Source organism: Heterodontus francisci, chromosome 5, assembly GCF_036365525.1.
Source record: "Heterodontus francisci isolate sHetFra1 chromosome 5, sHetFra1.hap1, whole genome shotgun sequence".
NCBI classification, from domain to species: Eukaryota; Metazoa; Chordata; class Chondrichthyes; order Heterodontiformes; family Heterodontidae; genus Heterodontus; species Heterodontus francisci.
In genome coordinates, this window is record NC_090375.1 from 90,876,063 (window position 1) to 90,893,936 (window position 17,874).

Genomic DNA, 17,874 nt, shown 5'->3' on the forward strand with positions numbered 1-17,874 from the left:
TTAAGTGGCTGTTAAGTGGCCACTTAAGGGTCTTGATTGGCCTTGGGCGGGCAGGCCGCTTCTCACCCACCACCACCCCCCACCACCACCCCCCCCCCTGTCCCCCGCCGGACCTCCGTAAACTTGGTCGGAGGCGGATTCGGGGCGGTTAGGCCTCCCGGAGCCTGCCGCTCAATTTTACGCCGCCCCCACGCCACCATGCGACCCAATGGGGCGGCGTAAAATTCCGGCAAATATTTCACACTTTTCCTCCTTGACTACAATTTCTTTATCATTCCCCTCTTTTGAGAAGACAGACGCAAAGGCTGGAATTTAATGTTGAGGTGGTTGCCCCGCTTACTGGCTGGATAGCCGGGGGTGAGCCCGCTTCTGGTAGGCCTGGACACCACACTGCTATTTTGTGTGCCACTGGCCCTTAATTGGACTTGGTCGGGACATCTGCCCCTCTGAGGTAGGAAGTCCCTCCTCCAAGAGCTGCCGGCCAATCAGAGGGCTGGCATCTCCTCAGTTCCTGGAGCAGTGGCAACTGCTGGGACTGCACCCAGCAAAAAGAGCCACGATGGAGGCCAGCCTCAGAACAGGTAAGTGGGGTCAAGCCTCTCTGGGGACAATCAGCTAGACCCCAGCGAGGTGGAGGTGGCTCAGAGAGGAGGACAGGGAAGGAGGGTAGTTTTAACGGAGAAGGCCCATGCTGCTGAGGTGGGTGGGGTTTCCATGGAGCACAGGGTGCCCGATCAGGAGAGCCCCCTCCCCCAACCCAGGAGGCCACCATGTATTACTAGGCAGTCTCCTCAGGTGCCAAAGTACCCGTCTGCTGCTGCCAAAATGGTGGTGGGACGAGGCCCTTTTGTTGCAATTAATTGAGGGCTTCAATTGGCCTGGGGCATTTGCCACCTCCCCAGCTGCTGGTAAAATAGCAGCGGGGTCAGTAGGTGACGGGCACAGCACCCACCACTTCCCACTTGATTTTACATCCCCTCCCCTCGCTTCCTAGCACGCTCCCAGAGAGGGCGGGGGTGGGCAGAGGTGTTAAGTTCCAGTCAAATTATTCTTTAAGAACTATGCCCACATCTTCCGCCTCCACAGACAGGTTATCTTTTTGGTCTCTAATATGACCTACTCTTTCCCTAGACATCCACTTGCTCTTTACATATTTATAAAATATATTTCTAAAACACCTTTGGATTTTCCTTGATTTTACTTGCCAATATTTTTTCATGCCCTCTCTTTGCTTTTCTAATTTCCTGTTTAATTTCACCCCTGCATTTTATACGCTCCTTTAGGCTTTCTGCAGTATTGAGCTCTCGGTATCTCACAAGTTTCCCTTTTTTGCTTTGTTCTATCCTGTATGCTCCTTGACATGCAGGACTCTAGATATGGAGTCCCGTTCTTTTTCTTTCTGGGGAACATATTCGTTCTGAATTCCCCTTCTTAAATGTCTCCCGGTGCTCTGACACTGGTTTACCTTCAAGTAGCTGTTTCCAGTCCACTTTTGCTAAATCATGTATCAGCTTCATAAAATAGGCCTTTCCCCCAATTGAAAACTTTTACTCCTGATCTATCTTTGTCCTTTTCCATAACTACACTAAAGATAACTGAATTATGATCACTGCCACCAAAATGCTCTCCCAGATACTCCTTCCACCTGCCCAACTTCATTCCCTAAAACTAAGTCCAGAACTTTTTTTTATTATTATTCATTCATGGGATGTGGGCATCGCTGGCTCGGCCAGCATTTATTGCCCATCCTTTCTCTTGTTGGGTTTCCTTATTACTGGCTTAAAACAGAGCTCCTGAATGCATTTTAAGAATTGGGCCCTCTGTACCTTTTATACTGATTCTATCCCAGTTAATTAGGGTAGTTGAAATCCCCCACTATTACGATCCTATTGTTTCTGCACATCTCAGAACTTTGCCTACATATTTGCTCTTCTCTCTGTCTGACTGTTTGAGGGGTGTTGGGGAGGGGAGGTGTGCAGTGCTCTATTACATTCCCAGCAGTATGACTGTTTATATGTCAGAGGGCTGTGGATGCTCAGTTGTGATTATATTCAAGGCTGAGATCAATATATTTTTGGACTCTTAAGTAAATCAAGGGATATGGGGATCAGGCAGGAGGTGGAACTGAGGTCGAGGACCAGCTATTATCTTATTAAAATGGTGGAGTAGGCTTGTGGGGCTTTATGGTCTACTCCTGTTCCTATTTCATATGTTCTTATGTCAGCACAAGTCAGACATCACACTCCAGATGGCACAGTTATTAGAGATGCATAACAATCTGTGAAATGCAGATTGAAAGCACACAGCATTTTAACCTCCAGCCCAACATATTCCAATTTCCAAAGTTATCTCAAACGACAATGAAACTCTGAGTAACCTCAGGCTATATTTGCATATAACAATATGCACAGTGGCGCAGTGGTTAGCACCGCAGCCTCACAGCTCCAGTGACCCGGGTTCAATTCTGGGTACTGCCTGTGTGGAGTTTGCAAGTTCTCCCTGTGTCTGCGTGGGTTTTCAGCGGGTGCTCCGGTTTCCTCCCACAGCCAAAAGACTTGCAGGTTGGTAGGTAAATTGGCCATTATAAATTGCCCCTAGTGGTGGTAGGGAAATATAGGGACAGGTGGGGATGTGGTAGGAATATGGAATTAGTGTAGGATTAGTATAAATGGGTGGTTGATGGTCAGCACAGACTCAAAGGGCCTGTTTCAGTGCTGTATCTCTAAACTAAATTATATTTACATATAGCAATTAGACTTTCGGCCTTAAAGTAAGAAGCTAATTTCAACATCAGTCCACCTTGACATATATTTTAAAAGGGAAACTAATCTGATACAGACAATTAGAAGCCTATGAGCTTAACTTCCAAAAATGAGTCAAAGTAATGGAAACCATAAGGGGTAGGCTGGAGAAACACTTGTATTGGATTAACTCAAGAAATAGAAAACATGGTGTTAGTAAGAAAAAGTCACACCTAAAAAAAAATCTCAGCTATTTGGAGATGTTAAAAGTAGACACTGGGTTTTCTTGATATGGTTTATTCTGAAGGGTTTTGATAAGGTTCCACATGAAAGGCTTCTAATTAAGATAAAACCTGTGAATTATAGAATGATATAGTACAGAAGGAGGCCATGCTTGTCCTAGTGTCTGTTCCAGCTCTTTGGTACAACTATCGAACGAATCTCACTCCTTCACTCTTTCCCTATAACCCTGCCATTTTTCCCCCTTCAAGTATTTATCCAAATCCCTTTTGAAAAAGTTATCATTGAACCTTCTCCCACCACCCTTTCTTTTTTTTTCCAAAATATACTTTATTCATAAAAATCTGTAAAAATTACATTCCCAAACAGTTTAAAACAGCATCAAGTCAAAAAATACAAACAGTGCAAAGGTGATCAGTGTCCTTCTTTTCAATCATGAGTTGCCTCACAACCCTTCCATTTCATTGTCATGCCAATTACATTTTTACATTTACAGCACACAAAACTTTCCCGATACAGTTCAAGGGATTTCCCATGGATCCAGCCCCTCAGTTCAGCTTGGTGGGGGGACCTTACACTGTGGTCTTTCCCCATTGAGCCTTTGCTGCGGCTGCCCCAAGCTTTAGTGCGTCCCTCAGCACGTAGTCCTGGACCTTGGAATGTGACTGTCTGCAACATTCGGTCGTGGACAACTCTTTACGCTGGAAGACCAGCAAATTTCGGGCAGACCAAAGGGCGTCTTTCACCGAATTGATAGTCCTCCAGCAGCAGTTGATGTTTGTCTCGGTGTGTGTCCCTGGGAACAGCCCGTAGAGCACAGACTCCTGTGTTACAGAGCTGCTTGGGATGAACCTTGACAAAAACCACTGCATCTCTTTCCACACCTGCTTTGCAAAGACACATTCCAGGAGAAGGTGGGCAACTGTCTCTTCCCCACCACAGCCCCCGCGGGGGCATTGTGCGGAGGGGGCGAGACTTCGGGCGTGTATGAAGGATCTGACGGGGAGGGCTCTTCTCACCACCAGCCAAGCTACATCTTGGTGCTTGTTTGAAAGTTCTGGTGATGAAGCATTCCGCCAAATAACATTGGCGGTCTGCTCGGGGAATCATCCGACAGGATCCCCCGTCTCCTTTTCCCGTAGGGCCTTGAGGACATTCCGTGCAGACCACTGCCTGATGGACAGGTGGTCAAAGGTGTTTTCCCGCAGAAACTGCTCCACGTAGGATAGGTGATACGGCACGGTCCAACTGCATGGAGCGTTCTGCGGCGATGTGACCAGGCCCGTCCTTCGCAACACCGGGGACAGATAGAACCTCAGCATGTAGTGACACTTGGAGTTTGCGTACTGGAGGTCTACACACAGCTTGATGCAGCCACACACGAAGGTGGTCATCAGGATGAGGGCCACGTTGGGTACATTTTTCCCGCCCTTATCCAGAGATTTGAACATCGTGTCCCTCCGGACCCGGTCCATTTTGGATCCCCAGCTGAAGCGGAAAATGGCTCGGGTGACCGCCACAGTGCAGGAGTGGTTTCAGGCAGTGCATTCCAAATCACAACTTGCTGTGTAAAACAGAAATTTTCGGATGTCACCTCTGGTTCTATCTTCTGTCTTCTGTTACTGGCCCTTCTGCCTCTGGAAACAGTTTCTTAAGTGTGGTACCCAATATTGAACACAATACTCCAGCTGAGGCCTAGCCAGTGTTTTATAAAGGTTTAGCACAACTTCCTTGCTTTTGTACTTCATGCCTCTATTAAATAAAGGAAAGGATTCCATATGCATCCAGGGTAAAGTATGAGATTGGACAAAAAGTTAGTTAAAGGAAAGGAAACAGTGAGATCTTTTGTCAGATTAGGGGGAACTCTGCAGGTTGTATTGTTTGGGTCTCTGTTGTGTTTAATTTACATAAGAGACCTGGAATCAAATGTGAGATTGTCAAATCTGTGAATAAAATGTTACAGCAGTGAAATAGAATGATGCAGCTGAGGATCTGGATTATTTATACAGGCATAAGGTAGATGAAATCTTATTGACAATTGCATGGTGAGTCACACTGGCTGAAATAATATGTAATAATAGAAAACCTATGGAATAAATGCACAGAAACTCAAAGTAGCAATGCTGTACTCGACAGTGTCACTGTCAAGGCAACGTGGTGAGTTAACTAAAGATGCTAACAAAAAGCTGTGATATTTAGCCACAGCAGTGGTTTAAGTATAAGGTCCTGCAATCAAATGAAATCTGTAGTATTGATTTTCCACTACAATCTATCTTTAACTGTGAAGAAACTGGATTCGTATAGTCTGAATCACACAGTATGGAATTATTTAGTCTTCTACTATCTTAAGATCAAGAGAACACAAGAACTTGTCAATTCCAAGAAAGTACATATTGTAGAGCTTTCTGTTCAACATTGTGCACGGACATATTACCAGATAATGTGTATGTAAAAAGTCACATGCTAGTTGACAGGGGGTGTAGGCTAATAGGAGTGATCTTTTGTGTTGTCCACAAGAGAATTATCTGGTGGAACACAACAGCTTATGAATTTGATTTCCTTTCCACTCACATGATCAGTAACCAGTACAACATCATCATAGGTTCAACAGGTTTTCTTATTACGCTTTTTCTGAATTTACACAATAACATAATTACTCCACACTTCAGTTTAGTAAGTTTCAACTATACAAATATAGAGGAATAGTAACACTACCTCATGAATACATTACATTGTATATTATGATTTTATGTATAATTATATAGGAGTGTGTTCATAGACCAGTCTATGACTGGACCACACACCAGTCAAGCTTCACTCTGAGTCACATCACACCCTTGCATCACTCTCATTGACATCTATTACTCTCTCATTATGTTGAACAACCAAATATTTTGACTCTACTTGTACACAAGTGTATACTCTAATGCATCAATAGATGTAGCAAAGCATACAAGACAAGTACAAGTTTTTCCACTGCAATGGTTAGTGGGGTCTGAATGATGAGAGGACACGTTTCTCCCACCAGTGACATATGAGGAAAGGGGAGGGTAAACTTTACTGTGAGCAAAAGGAGAAGTCAACATGTGTTACCATCAATCACTGTACACCAGCCACTAACCATTCCCATTGGAAAGTAGAGAGAAATCGTTTTCTAGTGAAAGCTGAATATGAACTTTTTAAAAACTGATTAAATCTCGAAATTAACGATTTTTAAAATTAAATATGCCTATAAAATTTCTCCCACATTTGGAGTGATATTTTGTGTCTGGCTGCTGAGTTACAAATACAGACGAAACTGTGGTAAAGTCAGTTATTGCACATCTCTATCTGGTAGATAGCCAATATCGCTGGACTCTGCGTTCCAGCTTCATACAAGGGTTTCATCTACAACTCAGGAAGGTGCACAAAATTCAATAGTTTTTTTTTCCTGTGGCCGATTGACCAATACCAATTCCCTGATCCCTTATGGTTCCATATAAACATCCACAATACTGCATACCTAGAGCCAATTTCCGAAATCAGATTTAGGTGTGGCTCTCTGGCACCAACGCATAATGAGTCCAGCAACAAAACAGACTCCCCTTTGTTATTTTACCTGAAATTGTCCAGAACTGTGCAAAAAAAACAGCTTGGAGAAAGACATCGTGTGCGGAAATGGTATTAAATGTCAGAAATTCTGTTAAAATTAGAAAAATATAACTACATACTGGGTGATATAAATAAATGATAATCTAACATTTATTAACAACGGTAACGAACGGCTGTCAAGGCTTGTGTTTGACTGAGTTCAGGAGTAATGCAACGATGTCTTGTCAGTAATTCTAGGATTAGGCAAAACGAGATATGCTCATTGTGATCCCATGCAACAAAACAGGAAGAAATCATAGTGAAATCTCCCTGTTGTGCGTATAAATAAAGCCGAGCAGCAAATGTGAACGGAGGATGCGGCCGGTACTTACACGAAGGCGTGATAGACCAGTGCCCATCCTCCCGGTCTCTCCAGCGCATCATAGATAAAGTTCTGCAGTTTTCTGCAGGCTGCTTTCCTCTTGCTTGGTTGACTGTAGCTCAGGGGTTTGGTCAGAAGGCTTAGACCGTCCTTCGCTCCCGGTTTGCTGTCTTCTTTGCTCCGTCCTTCTAGAAGCAAAGCGCCGTCACGATCCGCCCCTGAGCTTAGCCCCAGTCCCACCACCCCGGGCTCGGAATCAGCGGCGAAACCCACCCGCAGCTTCTTGCCATCGCCAGAGCCATCACCATTCCTGGACTTGAGCCCCATGGTCAGTAGGCACGCCGATGCTCACTGTAGGCAGGATGGCAGAAAGCGTGGAGGAAGCAAATGCCATGGCTCGAAAACAGAGACCGGAGCTCAAAGGATGAGGTCCCATCAGGATCTTGGGGAGTGGAGAAATCTCTCTCTGTCTCCCTCTTTTAATCAGGTTGGATGGGGAGCATCACGCCCCTCACTTTTTTTTTACCTGTTATAACTGATGCAGCCCTCAATAAGGACTGTGATTTAGCGAATGTTTGTACTGTGTTGTTACCGAGAGGTGGGATGTGGAATTGCTGGGAGGATTTTCCGTGGGGGAGGGAATATTGATGATCGAAGCCAAAGGATATACTCTGGATGCAGGAAGCACAGGAGCAGGTTCAGCTCCATCTGCTCCTTACACACCAACACGTGACCAGTATTACAATTTACATCCCTTCAAGACATTTTCTACGGATCTTAACCAATTTGAAGGAAGACTTTTATATGCGCAATTTCAATTGGTTTATTTTTCAAATTATATATGAATATACTTAAAAGGGCAATGCTTATATTTTGAATATAATGTACGTCAGCCCTATCGGAACGCCTCCCTGTGTAATATTTTCATTCCAAAATGCTTTCTTTAGTTTGCTTTTTTATTTACAGTTGTAAAATAAAATTTCCCACAGCTTCCAGTCGTTCCCTCAGAATTCTTTTTATTCTGGCATCAGAATCACAGTATCTAACAGGACTGAAGGGGCCATTCGGTGCCGTGACTGTGCCGGCTCTTACAAGGAGCTGTTCAATTTATTCCCACATGACAGCTTTCTCCCCATAACTCTGCAAATTAGTTCCCTTCAAATTGCCTTTTGAGAATACCATTGGAATCTGCTTCCACCACATTTTCGGCTAGGGCATCCCAGATCATAACAATTCCCTGTGTGAAGTAATTTCTCCTCACTTCCCCTCCAGTTGTTTTGCCAATGATTTTAAAGCTGTGGCCTTTGGTTATTGGCCCATTTACCACAGGAAACTGTTTCTCCCTACTTGGTCTATCAAAACCTTTCATAATTTTAAATTATTAGGTCTCCCCTTAAACTTTTCTACTCTAAGGAAAACATACCTACTTCTCCAATCTCACCACATTCTGAAGAGGCAGGGTGAACATTCAGCCGTCATAATACACATTGGTACCAACCGCATAGGTAGAAAAAGGGATGAGGTCCTGCAACAAGAATTTAGGGAGCTAGGTAGCAGATTAAAAAGCAGGACCTCAAAGGTTGTAATCTCTGGATTACTCCCTGTGCAATGTGCTAGCGAGTATAGGAATAGGAGTATAGAGCAGATGAATGCATGGCTGAGGAGATGGTGTAGGAGGGAGGGCTTTAGGTTCCTGGATCACTGGGTCTGTTTCTGGCAAAGGTGGGACCTGTACAAGTTGGATGGGTTGCACCTGAAACGGAACGGGACGAACATCCTTGCTGGGAGGTTTGCTAGTGCCGTTGGGGGGTTTAAACTCATTTGGCAGGGGGATGGGATACAGAATGGAGGTACAGTAGGGGGTGAGGCACAGCCAAATATAGAAGAGAAACTGAGTCAGTCTGGAAGGCAGAGCAAATATAGACCTGTTAAGGCACAAGTGAAAAATGCAAGGCTGGATTGTATATACTTTAATGCAAGGCGTCTTACTAATAAGGCAGATGAATTGAGGGCGATGATTAGCACATGGGATTATGATATTATTGCAATCACAGAGACATGGCTGAGGGAGGGGCAGGACTGGCAACTCAATATTCCAGGGTATAGCATCTTCGGGTGTAATAGGGGAAGGGATAAAAGAGGAGGTGGTATTGCACTGTTGATCAAGGAGTCAATTACTGCAGTAAGGAGAGATGATATCTTAGAAGGTTCCTCAAATGAGGCCATATGGGTAGAACTTAAGAACAAAAAGGGGGCAATCACTTGGCTGGGAGTGTACTACAGGCCTCCGAACAGTCAGGGAGAGATAGAGGAACAGATATGTAGGCAAATCACAGAGAGGTGTAAAAATAATAGGATAATAATAGTAGGGGATTTCAACTTACCTAATATCAACTGGGATAGTCTTAGTACAAAAGGCTTAAAGGAGGCGGAATTCTTAAAATGCATACAGGAGAGCTTTTTGAGCCAGTATGTAGAAAGTCCTACAAGACAAGGGGCGGTACTGGACCTAATCCTAGGGAATGAAGCTGGACAAGTGGTAGAAGTATCAGTGGGAGAGCATTTCGGGGATATTGACCATAACTCTGTAAGATTTAAGTTAGTTATGGAAAGGGACAAAGGCGGGCCAGAAATGAAGGTACTGAATTGGGGGAAGGCCGATTTCAATATGATAAAACAGGATCTGGCCAAAGTGGACTGGGAGCAGCTACTTGTAGGAAAGTCTACATCAGACCAGTGGGAGTCAGTCAAAGAGGAAATAGTGAGAGTTCAGGGCCAACATGTACCCTTTAAGGTGAAGTGTAGGACAAACAAGTCCAGGGAACCCTGGATGTCAAGGGATATAGAGTTTTGGATCAGAAAAAAAAAGGAGGCTTATGGCAGATTCGGAGCACTGAAAACAGCGGAGGCATTAGAGGAGTATAGAAAGTGTAGGGGGGGTACTTAAAAAAGTAATTAGGAGAGCGAAGAGGGGACATGAAAAAACGTTGACGGTCAATAAAAAGGAAAATCCTAAGGCGTTTTATAAGTATATTAAGGGCAAGAGGATAACCAGGGAAAGAGTAGGGCCCATTAGGGACCAAAGTGGCAATGTGTGTGTGGAGCTGGAGGACATAGGTGAGGTTTTAAATGATTACTTTTCATCTGTTTTCACTATGGAGAACGATGATGTAGGTGTAGAGATCAGGGAGGGGGATTGCGATATACTTGAACATATTAACATTGAAAAGGAGGAAGTACTAGATGCCTTAGCGGGCTTAAAAGTGGATAAATCCCCAGGCACAGATGAGATGTATCCCAGGTTGTTGTGTGAGGCAAGGGAGGTGATAACAGGGCACTGACACAAATTTTCAGATCCTCTCTGGCCACGGGAGAGGTGCCAGCAAATGTGGTACCATTATTCAAGAAGGGTAGCAAGGATAGACCAGGTAATTACAGGCCGGTGAGTCTAACATCAGTGGTTGGGAAACAATTGGAAAAAATTCCGAGGGACAGGATTAATCTCCACTTGGAGAGGCAGGGAATAATCAGGGATAGTCAGCACAGCTTTGTCAGGGGGAGATCGTGTCGAACTAACTTGATTGAATTTTTCGAGGAGGTGACTAGATGTGTAGATGAGGGTAAAGCAGTTGATGTAGTCTACATGGACTTGAGTAAGGCTTTCGATAAGGTCCCGCATGGGAGATTGGTTAGGATGGTAAGAGCCCATGGGATCCAGGGCAATTTGGCAAATTGGATCCAAAATTGGCATGGTGGCAGGAAACAGAGGGTAATAGTCGAGAGTTGTTTGTACGTTTGGAAGCCTGTGACCAGTGGTGTACCACAGGAATTGATGCTGGGACCCTTGCTGTTTGTAGTGTACATTAATGATTTAGACATGAATATAGGAGGTATGATAAGTACGTTTGCAGATGACACGAAAATTGGTGATGTAAATAGTGAGGAAAGCCTTAGATTACAGGACGATATTAATGGGCTGGTAAGATGGGCGGAGCAGTGGCAAATGGAATTTAATCCTGAGAAGTGTGAGGTGATGCATTTTGGGAGGACTGACAAGGCAAGGGAATAGACAATGGATGGTAGGACCCGAGGAAGTACAGAGTGTCACAGGGACCTTGGTGTACTTTTCCATAGATCACTGAAGGCAGCAGCACAGGTAGATAAGGTGATTAGGAAGGCATATGGGATACTTGCCTTTATTAGCCGAGGCATAGAATATAAGAGCAGGGAGGTTATGATGGAGCTGTATAAAATGCTAGTTAGGCCACAGCTGGAGTACTGTGTATAGTTCTGGGCATCACACTATAGGAATGATGTGATTGTCCTGGAGAGGGTGCAGAGGAGATTCACCAGGATGTTGCCTGGGCTGGAGCATTTCAGCTATGAAGAGAGACTGAAAAGGTTAGGGTTGTTTTCCTTAGAGCAGAGAAGGATGAGGGGGGACATGATTGAGGTATACAAAATTATGAGGGGCATTGATAGGATAGATAAGAAGAGACTTTTTCCCTTAGCGGAGGGGTCAATAACCAGGGTTTAAGGTAAGGGGCAGGAGGTTTAGAGGGGATTTAAGGCAAAAAAATTTCACCCAGAGGGTGGTTGGAATCTGGAATACACTGCCTGAAGAGGCGGTAGAGGCAGGAACCCTCACAACATTTAAGAAGTATTTAGATGAGCACTTGCATACAATAGCATACAAGGCTACGGGCCAAGTGCTGGAAAATGGGACGAGAATAGTTAGGTGCTTGATGGCCGGCACAGACACGATGTGCATAAGGGCCTGTTTCTGTGCTGTATGACTCTATGACTCTATGACATAACGAACGTTCCTCATCCCCAGTAGCATCCTGGTAAACCTCTTCTGTACCTTCTCCAAGGCCTTGGCATCCTTCCTAAAGTGCAGTGCCCACAATTGTGCACAAAAATTGCAACTGAGGCCAGAGTTTTGTAAAGATTTAACATGACTTTTTTTTGGTATTCAATGCCTCCATTTACAAAGTCAAGAATTTCATATACTTTCTCAACTGCCTTATCAACACTCGCTGGCATCTTCAATGATTTGTGAATATGCACCCCCAACCCAAAAAAGGTATTATAACACTGCCTCTCCATGTTGTTTCTCTCAAAATGCATCATTTAACACTTAAAGAAGAAAGAAAGAAAGACTCGCATCTATATGGCACAGTTTAAGACACCAGACATCACAAAGCACTTTTGAAGTGTAGTTGCTGTTGTAATGCAGGAAACACAGCAGCCAAGATGAGAAACTCCCTTCCACTGCAACTCTCTGTCTCCTGTTGCCCAGCCAGTTCTTTATCCATCTAGCTAGTACACCTTGGACCCCATGCGCCTTCACTTTCTCCATCAGCCTACCATGGGGAACCTTATCAAACGCCTTACTGAAATAAAAGCAAAATACTGCGGATGCTGGAAATCTGAAACAAAAACAAGAAATGCTGGATTCACTCAGCAGGTCTGGCAGCATCTGTGGAAAGAGAAGCAGAGTTAACGTTTCGGGTCAGTGAGTTCCGAAGAAGGGTCACTGACCCGAAACGTTAACTCTGCTTCTCTTTCCACAGATGCTGCCAGACCTGCTGAGTGAATCCAGCATTTCTTGTTTTTGCCTTACTGAAGTCCATGTATATGACATCTACAGCCCTTCCCTCATCAATCAACTTTGTCACTTCCTCAAAGAATTCTATTAAGTTGGTAAGACATGACCTTCCCTGCACAAAACCATGTTGCCTATCACTGATAAGCCCATTTTCTTCCAGATGGGAATAGATCCTATCCCTCAGTATCTTCTCCAGCAGCTTCCCTACCACTGACGTCAGGCTCACCGGTCTATAATTACCTGGATTTTCCCTGCTACCCTTCTTAAGCAAGGGGACAACATTAGCAATTCTCCAGTCCTCCGGGACCTCACCCATGTTTAAGGATGTTGCAAAGATATCTGTTAAGGCCCCAACTATTTCCTCTCTCGCTTCCCACAGTAACCTGGGATAGATCCCATCCGGACCTGGGGACTTGTCCACCTTAATGCCTTTTAGAATACCCAACACTTCCTCCCTCCTTATGTCGACTTGACCTAGAGTAATCAAACATCTGTCCCTAACCTCAACATCCGTCATGTCCCTCTCCTCAGTGAATACCGATGCAAAGTACTCGTTTAGAATCTCACCCATTTTCTCTGACTCCACGCATAACTTTCCTCCTTTGTCCTTGAGTGGGCCAATCCTTTCTCTAGTTACCCTCTTGCTCCTTATATATGAATAAAAGGCTTTGGGATTTTCCTTAACCCTGTTTGCTAAAGATATTTCATGACCCCTTTTAGCCCTCTTAATTCCTCGTTTCAGATTGCGCCTACAATCCCGATATTCTTTCAAAGCTTCGTCTTTCTTCAGCCGCCTAGACCTTATGTGTGGTTCCTTTTTCCTCTTAGCTAGTCTCACAATTTCACCTGTCATCCATGGTTCCCTAATCTTGCCATTTCTACCCCTCATTTTCACAGGAACATGTCTCTCCTGCACGCTAATCAACCTCTCTTTAAAAGCCTCCCACATATCAAAAGTGGATTTACCTTCAAACAGCTGCTCCCAATCTGCATTCTCCAGCTCCTGCCGAATTTTGGTATAGTTGGCCTTCCCCCAATTTAGCACTCTTCCTTTAGGACCACTCTCATCTTTGTCCATGAGTATTCTAAAACTTACGGAATTGTGATCACTATTCCCAAAGTAGTCCCCTACTGAAACTTCAACCACCTGGCCGGGCTCATTTCCCAACACCAGGTCCAGTATGGCCCCTTCCCGAGTTGGACTATTTACATACTGCTCTAGAAAACCCTCCTGGATGCTCCTTACAAATTCTGCTCCATCTAGACCTCTAACATTAAGTGAATCCCAGTCAATGTTGGGAAAATTAAAATCTCCTATCACCACCACCCTGTTGCTCCTACAGCTTTCCATAATCTGTTTACATATTTGTACCTCTATCTCACGCTCGCTGCTGGGAGGCCTGTAGTACAGCCCCAACATTGTTACCGCACCCTTCCTATTTCTGAGTTCTGCCCATATTGCCTCACAGCTCGAGTCCTCCATAGTGCCTTCCTTCAGCACAGCTGTGATATCCTCTTTGACCAGTAATGCAACTCCTCCACCCCTTTTACCTTTTTACCAAAGACTTGCAGGTAATAGGTAAATTGGCTGTTGTAAATTGCCCCTAGTGTAGGGAGGTGATAGGGAATATGGGATTACTGTAGGGTTAGAATAAATGGGTGGTTGTTGGTCGGCACAGACTTGGTGGGCCGAAGAGCCTGTTTCAGTGCTGTATCTCTAAATAAATAAATAAATAAATAAATACTGTACTAACTTCATCAACCATCTCTGTTTTTTCATCAAATAACTCAGTTAGGTTAATTAGATATGATTTGCCCTTAACAAATACATGCTGGATGCCCTTTATTAGCGCATGCTTCCCCAAGCGAGAATTAATTTTATCCTTGACAATGGTCTCTAGTAGTTTTCCCACCACTGATATTGTCCTGTAGTTACCAGATTTATCCCTCTTCCTTTTTTTGAACAGGGATGTTGCAATTCTCCAGTCCTCTGGTATCACTTCCATATCCAAGAAGGATTGAAAGATTCTGATCACAGATTCTGCTATCTCCACCCTTGCTTCCCTCAGCAGCCTATGATGAATCTGATATGGGACAAGAAAGGAAATCTTGTGAAGGCAGAGGGCATGACTGAGGCATTGAATGAGTTCTTTGCATATGTTGTCACAAATGAAGAGGATGAAATTAATGTTGCAGTAGATGACGGAGGAATGGAGATATCGGATAAGATTACTTGGAGGTTGTGAGTCTAGAGGCTGAATATTATGCATGGGGGCTCATTTAAATGGCGGGGGCGGAGCGACCGGCCCCGATGATACAGAGGGGGTGGCTGCTGTGTCCCCGGTAACGCATCCGGTGCCACCGCGCAGGCACTGCGCCATTTTTAAAGGGCTTCCTGCTAGAACTTTACGGGCCTCCCTGCCACATCTCATGGCATCGAGAAGGCCCCGCCAGATATTAGTGGCGGCGGCGAGGCCTTGGTGCGGTTCCCCTGCGCCTTCATTAAAACATTCAAATGAGGCTAATAGGCATGCAAATAAACCTACCTGCCACTGCCGCCAGCCATCCCACGATGGGTAAAATCCAGCCCTAGGTGTGCTAGAGGAACAAAGGAATCTTGGAGTTCAAATACATCAGTCATGTGGATATCAACTGTGCTGATGCTCCAGGAATGGTGATGACTCAGCTGTCATTTTCCTTTTTCCCAGTTAAGCTGCCTATTAATGGTCATTGTGTGGGCTCACTTACATTTATGAAGTGCTTGGCAAACCTTTATTGTCTAGGGAGCAAAAAGACCCAAAAGAACTATTGTGTTGTATTGTCATAATAACATCAAATCCAAGTGAAGCCACTACATGTTTCAGCATAATTTTCAATCATTTAGTGACGGCTCCACCCACAACCTCCTATCTCTGTTTATGATATCACTTGAACAGAATTTATTCATGGCACTGAACAAGGGATTCCACACAAATGTCTGCTCCCAGCTTGCTTCTCACTGATACTGGATGCAGAAACAAAGAATGACTGATATGATCTGATCTAGAGTAGAAATCCAGGTTTGAGCATTTTTAGGCACCGCCTCCTGTTCACAAATAGACTTGCCAACTATCATTCATTGAGAATCACAATAACCAATTCTAGTTTAAAAATGTAACTTAATTTTATGAGTGTTAAAATAAATACAACTCTATATTTAAAGTTTTTTGCGTCCTATTTAGTTTACTCTAGCCAATTATACATGCCATGCCTAGCATGTGGTTCGCACCGCAGCCTCACAGCTCCAGCGACCCAGGTTCAGTTCTGGGTACTGCCTGTGCGGAGTTTGCAAGTTCTCCCTGTGACTGCGTGGGTTTCATCCGGGTGCTCCAGTTTCCTCCCACATGCCAAAGACTTGCAGGTTGATAGGTAAATTGGCCGTTGTAAAAAAGAAATTGCCCCTAGTATAGGTAGGTGGTAGGAGAATTGAGGGAAGGTTGGGATGTGAGAGGGAAAAATGGGATTAATATAGGATTAGTATAAATGGATGGTTGATGGGATGGACTTGGTGGGCTGAAGGGCCTGTTTCAGTGCTGTATCTCTCTATGACTCATTTGTCTAACATTGATAATTCTGCATTAATTTCCCCTCCCCTCAAAACTGTGAATTGGTTTCACAAACTGTAGGGGAAAGTATCATGGCTACCAGATAGGAAAACATAGATTTCTTCAACCCACTCAACTTCCATCTTGTCTTGATCGCTTTCAATTTTTCAATTTGATGATACTTACCCTAGCTCCTTTTGCTTTTTTAACCCTAGAGCATTGATAAGAAGTTATTGTGTTGAGGTACAATTAAACTGCAGTGGCTGGCCAAAGATAAATCATTGGAAGGTAATATTTCCTCTCTGATGTTGGAGCTCATGTTTAAAGTGATAATGCTTACCCTAGCTCCTTTTGCTGCATTATCCCTAGAGCAGTATAGAAACCTTGTCCCCCAGTGTCCTTGTTGTCCAAGGGTTGCTAATCATGGTTTATGCCATAATATCACTATAGGATAAGACAAGGAGGTAGACCCCAAGAACTACATCAGCCAGCACAGAGATTGACTGCGTGCTCTTGGCATTACTCCACACCACACTCTAGACATTTAGCCAACTGAGCTAACCAACACCCACTGTAATATTACTTGCTCCTTTGGTATGTGAACTATTGTAAGATTCACAGGACTACAAATAATATCCAAAGAATTGCTTTTGAAAGGCTTTTGATTATAACTTAAACTAGAACATATGTACAATATACAAAGATGTCGCAGTTCAGACTAACTGTACAAAACGTTATTTACAAATAAGCAAGTTTAACACTCTCTGAAATGTCGAGGAGGTTTGCTTATTCATCCCAACCTTGTTATTGTAAACCTCTTCCCAGAGCTGAGCTCTTCTTCATGACTCCTCTGAGACTCTGCTGACTCAGAACTCTGGTTAGCATGTTCTTCCTGTGTGCTTGTAGTCACTGTATGTTCACCTTCAGACTCTGTCTTTGAACATGCCTGCGTTGCCATAGGGTTGTCACATTTAGTGTTGTCGTGCATCTCTCTGAGTTGACTTTGGTTCTGTCTGAGAATCGCACTATTGGGTGTCTGGACCTCATGTGATCTGGGCTGGTTGCATATCCTAGCAACCTCTGCAGGATACCAAGTTCCTGATGCATGAGGACTCTGACCTTCTGAACTACTCACAATCGAGCCAATTCTTGACCTGCTTGCCTGTCATACGATGCCTTCATCTTCCCTTGTTTAGAAGGAAGTATGTCCTTTACTGTGGGAAACTTGGAGAGATGATGATTGGGCATGGTAGTTCTTACCTGCCTTCCAAACATCAACGTTGCAGGTGACGGTAAGCCCATGTCCGATGGAGTAACTCAGAGGTGCAACATTGCAACCTTGGGATCTTGGCGGCGCAGTGGTTAGCACTGCAGCCTCACAGCTCCAGCGACCCGGGTTCAATTCTGGGTACTACCTGTGTGGAGTTTGCAAGTTCTCCCTGTGTCTGCGTGGGTTTTCTCCGGGTGCTCCGGTTTCCTCCCACAAGCCAAAAGACTTGCAGGTTGGTAGGTAAATTGGCCATTATAAATTGCCCCTAGTATAGGTCGGTGGTAGGGAAATATAGGGACAGGTGGGGATGTGGTAGGAATATGGGATTAGTGTAGGATTAGTATAAATGGGTGGTTGATGGTCGGCACAGACTCGGTGGGCCGAAGGGCCTGTTTCAGTGCTGTATCACTAAACTAAACTAAACTAAACTACCTACATTTTAAAATTCATGATCTGATGGTGCGGACCATGCGTTC

General features: G+C 44.3%; 1 protein-coding gene across 1 annotated transcript in view; it reads right to left on the reverse strand.

Annotated features, from left to right (window-relative positions):
* The window catches only part of kcnq3 (potassium voltage-gated channel, KQT-like subfamily, member 3), a 498,083-nt gene extending 490,823 nt beyond the window's left edge, over nucleotides 1–7,260 (reverse strand). Inside the window, exon 1 of the mRNA XM_068030852.1 lies at nucleotides 6,944–7,260. Within this exon, the coding sequence (XP_067886953.1) occupies nucleotides 6,944–7,260 (317 nt within the window). The remainder of the gene's footprint in view (nucleotides 1–6,943) is intronic.
* Between the last annotated feature and the right edge of the window lie 10,614 nt (nucleotides 7,261–17,874).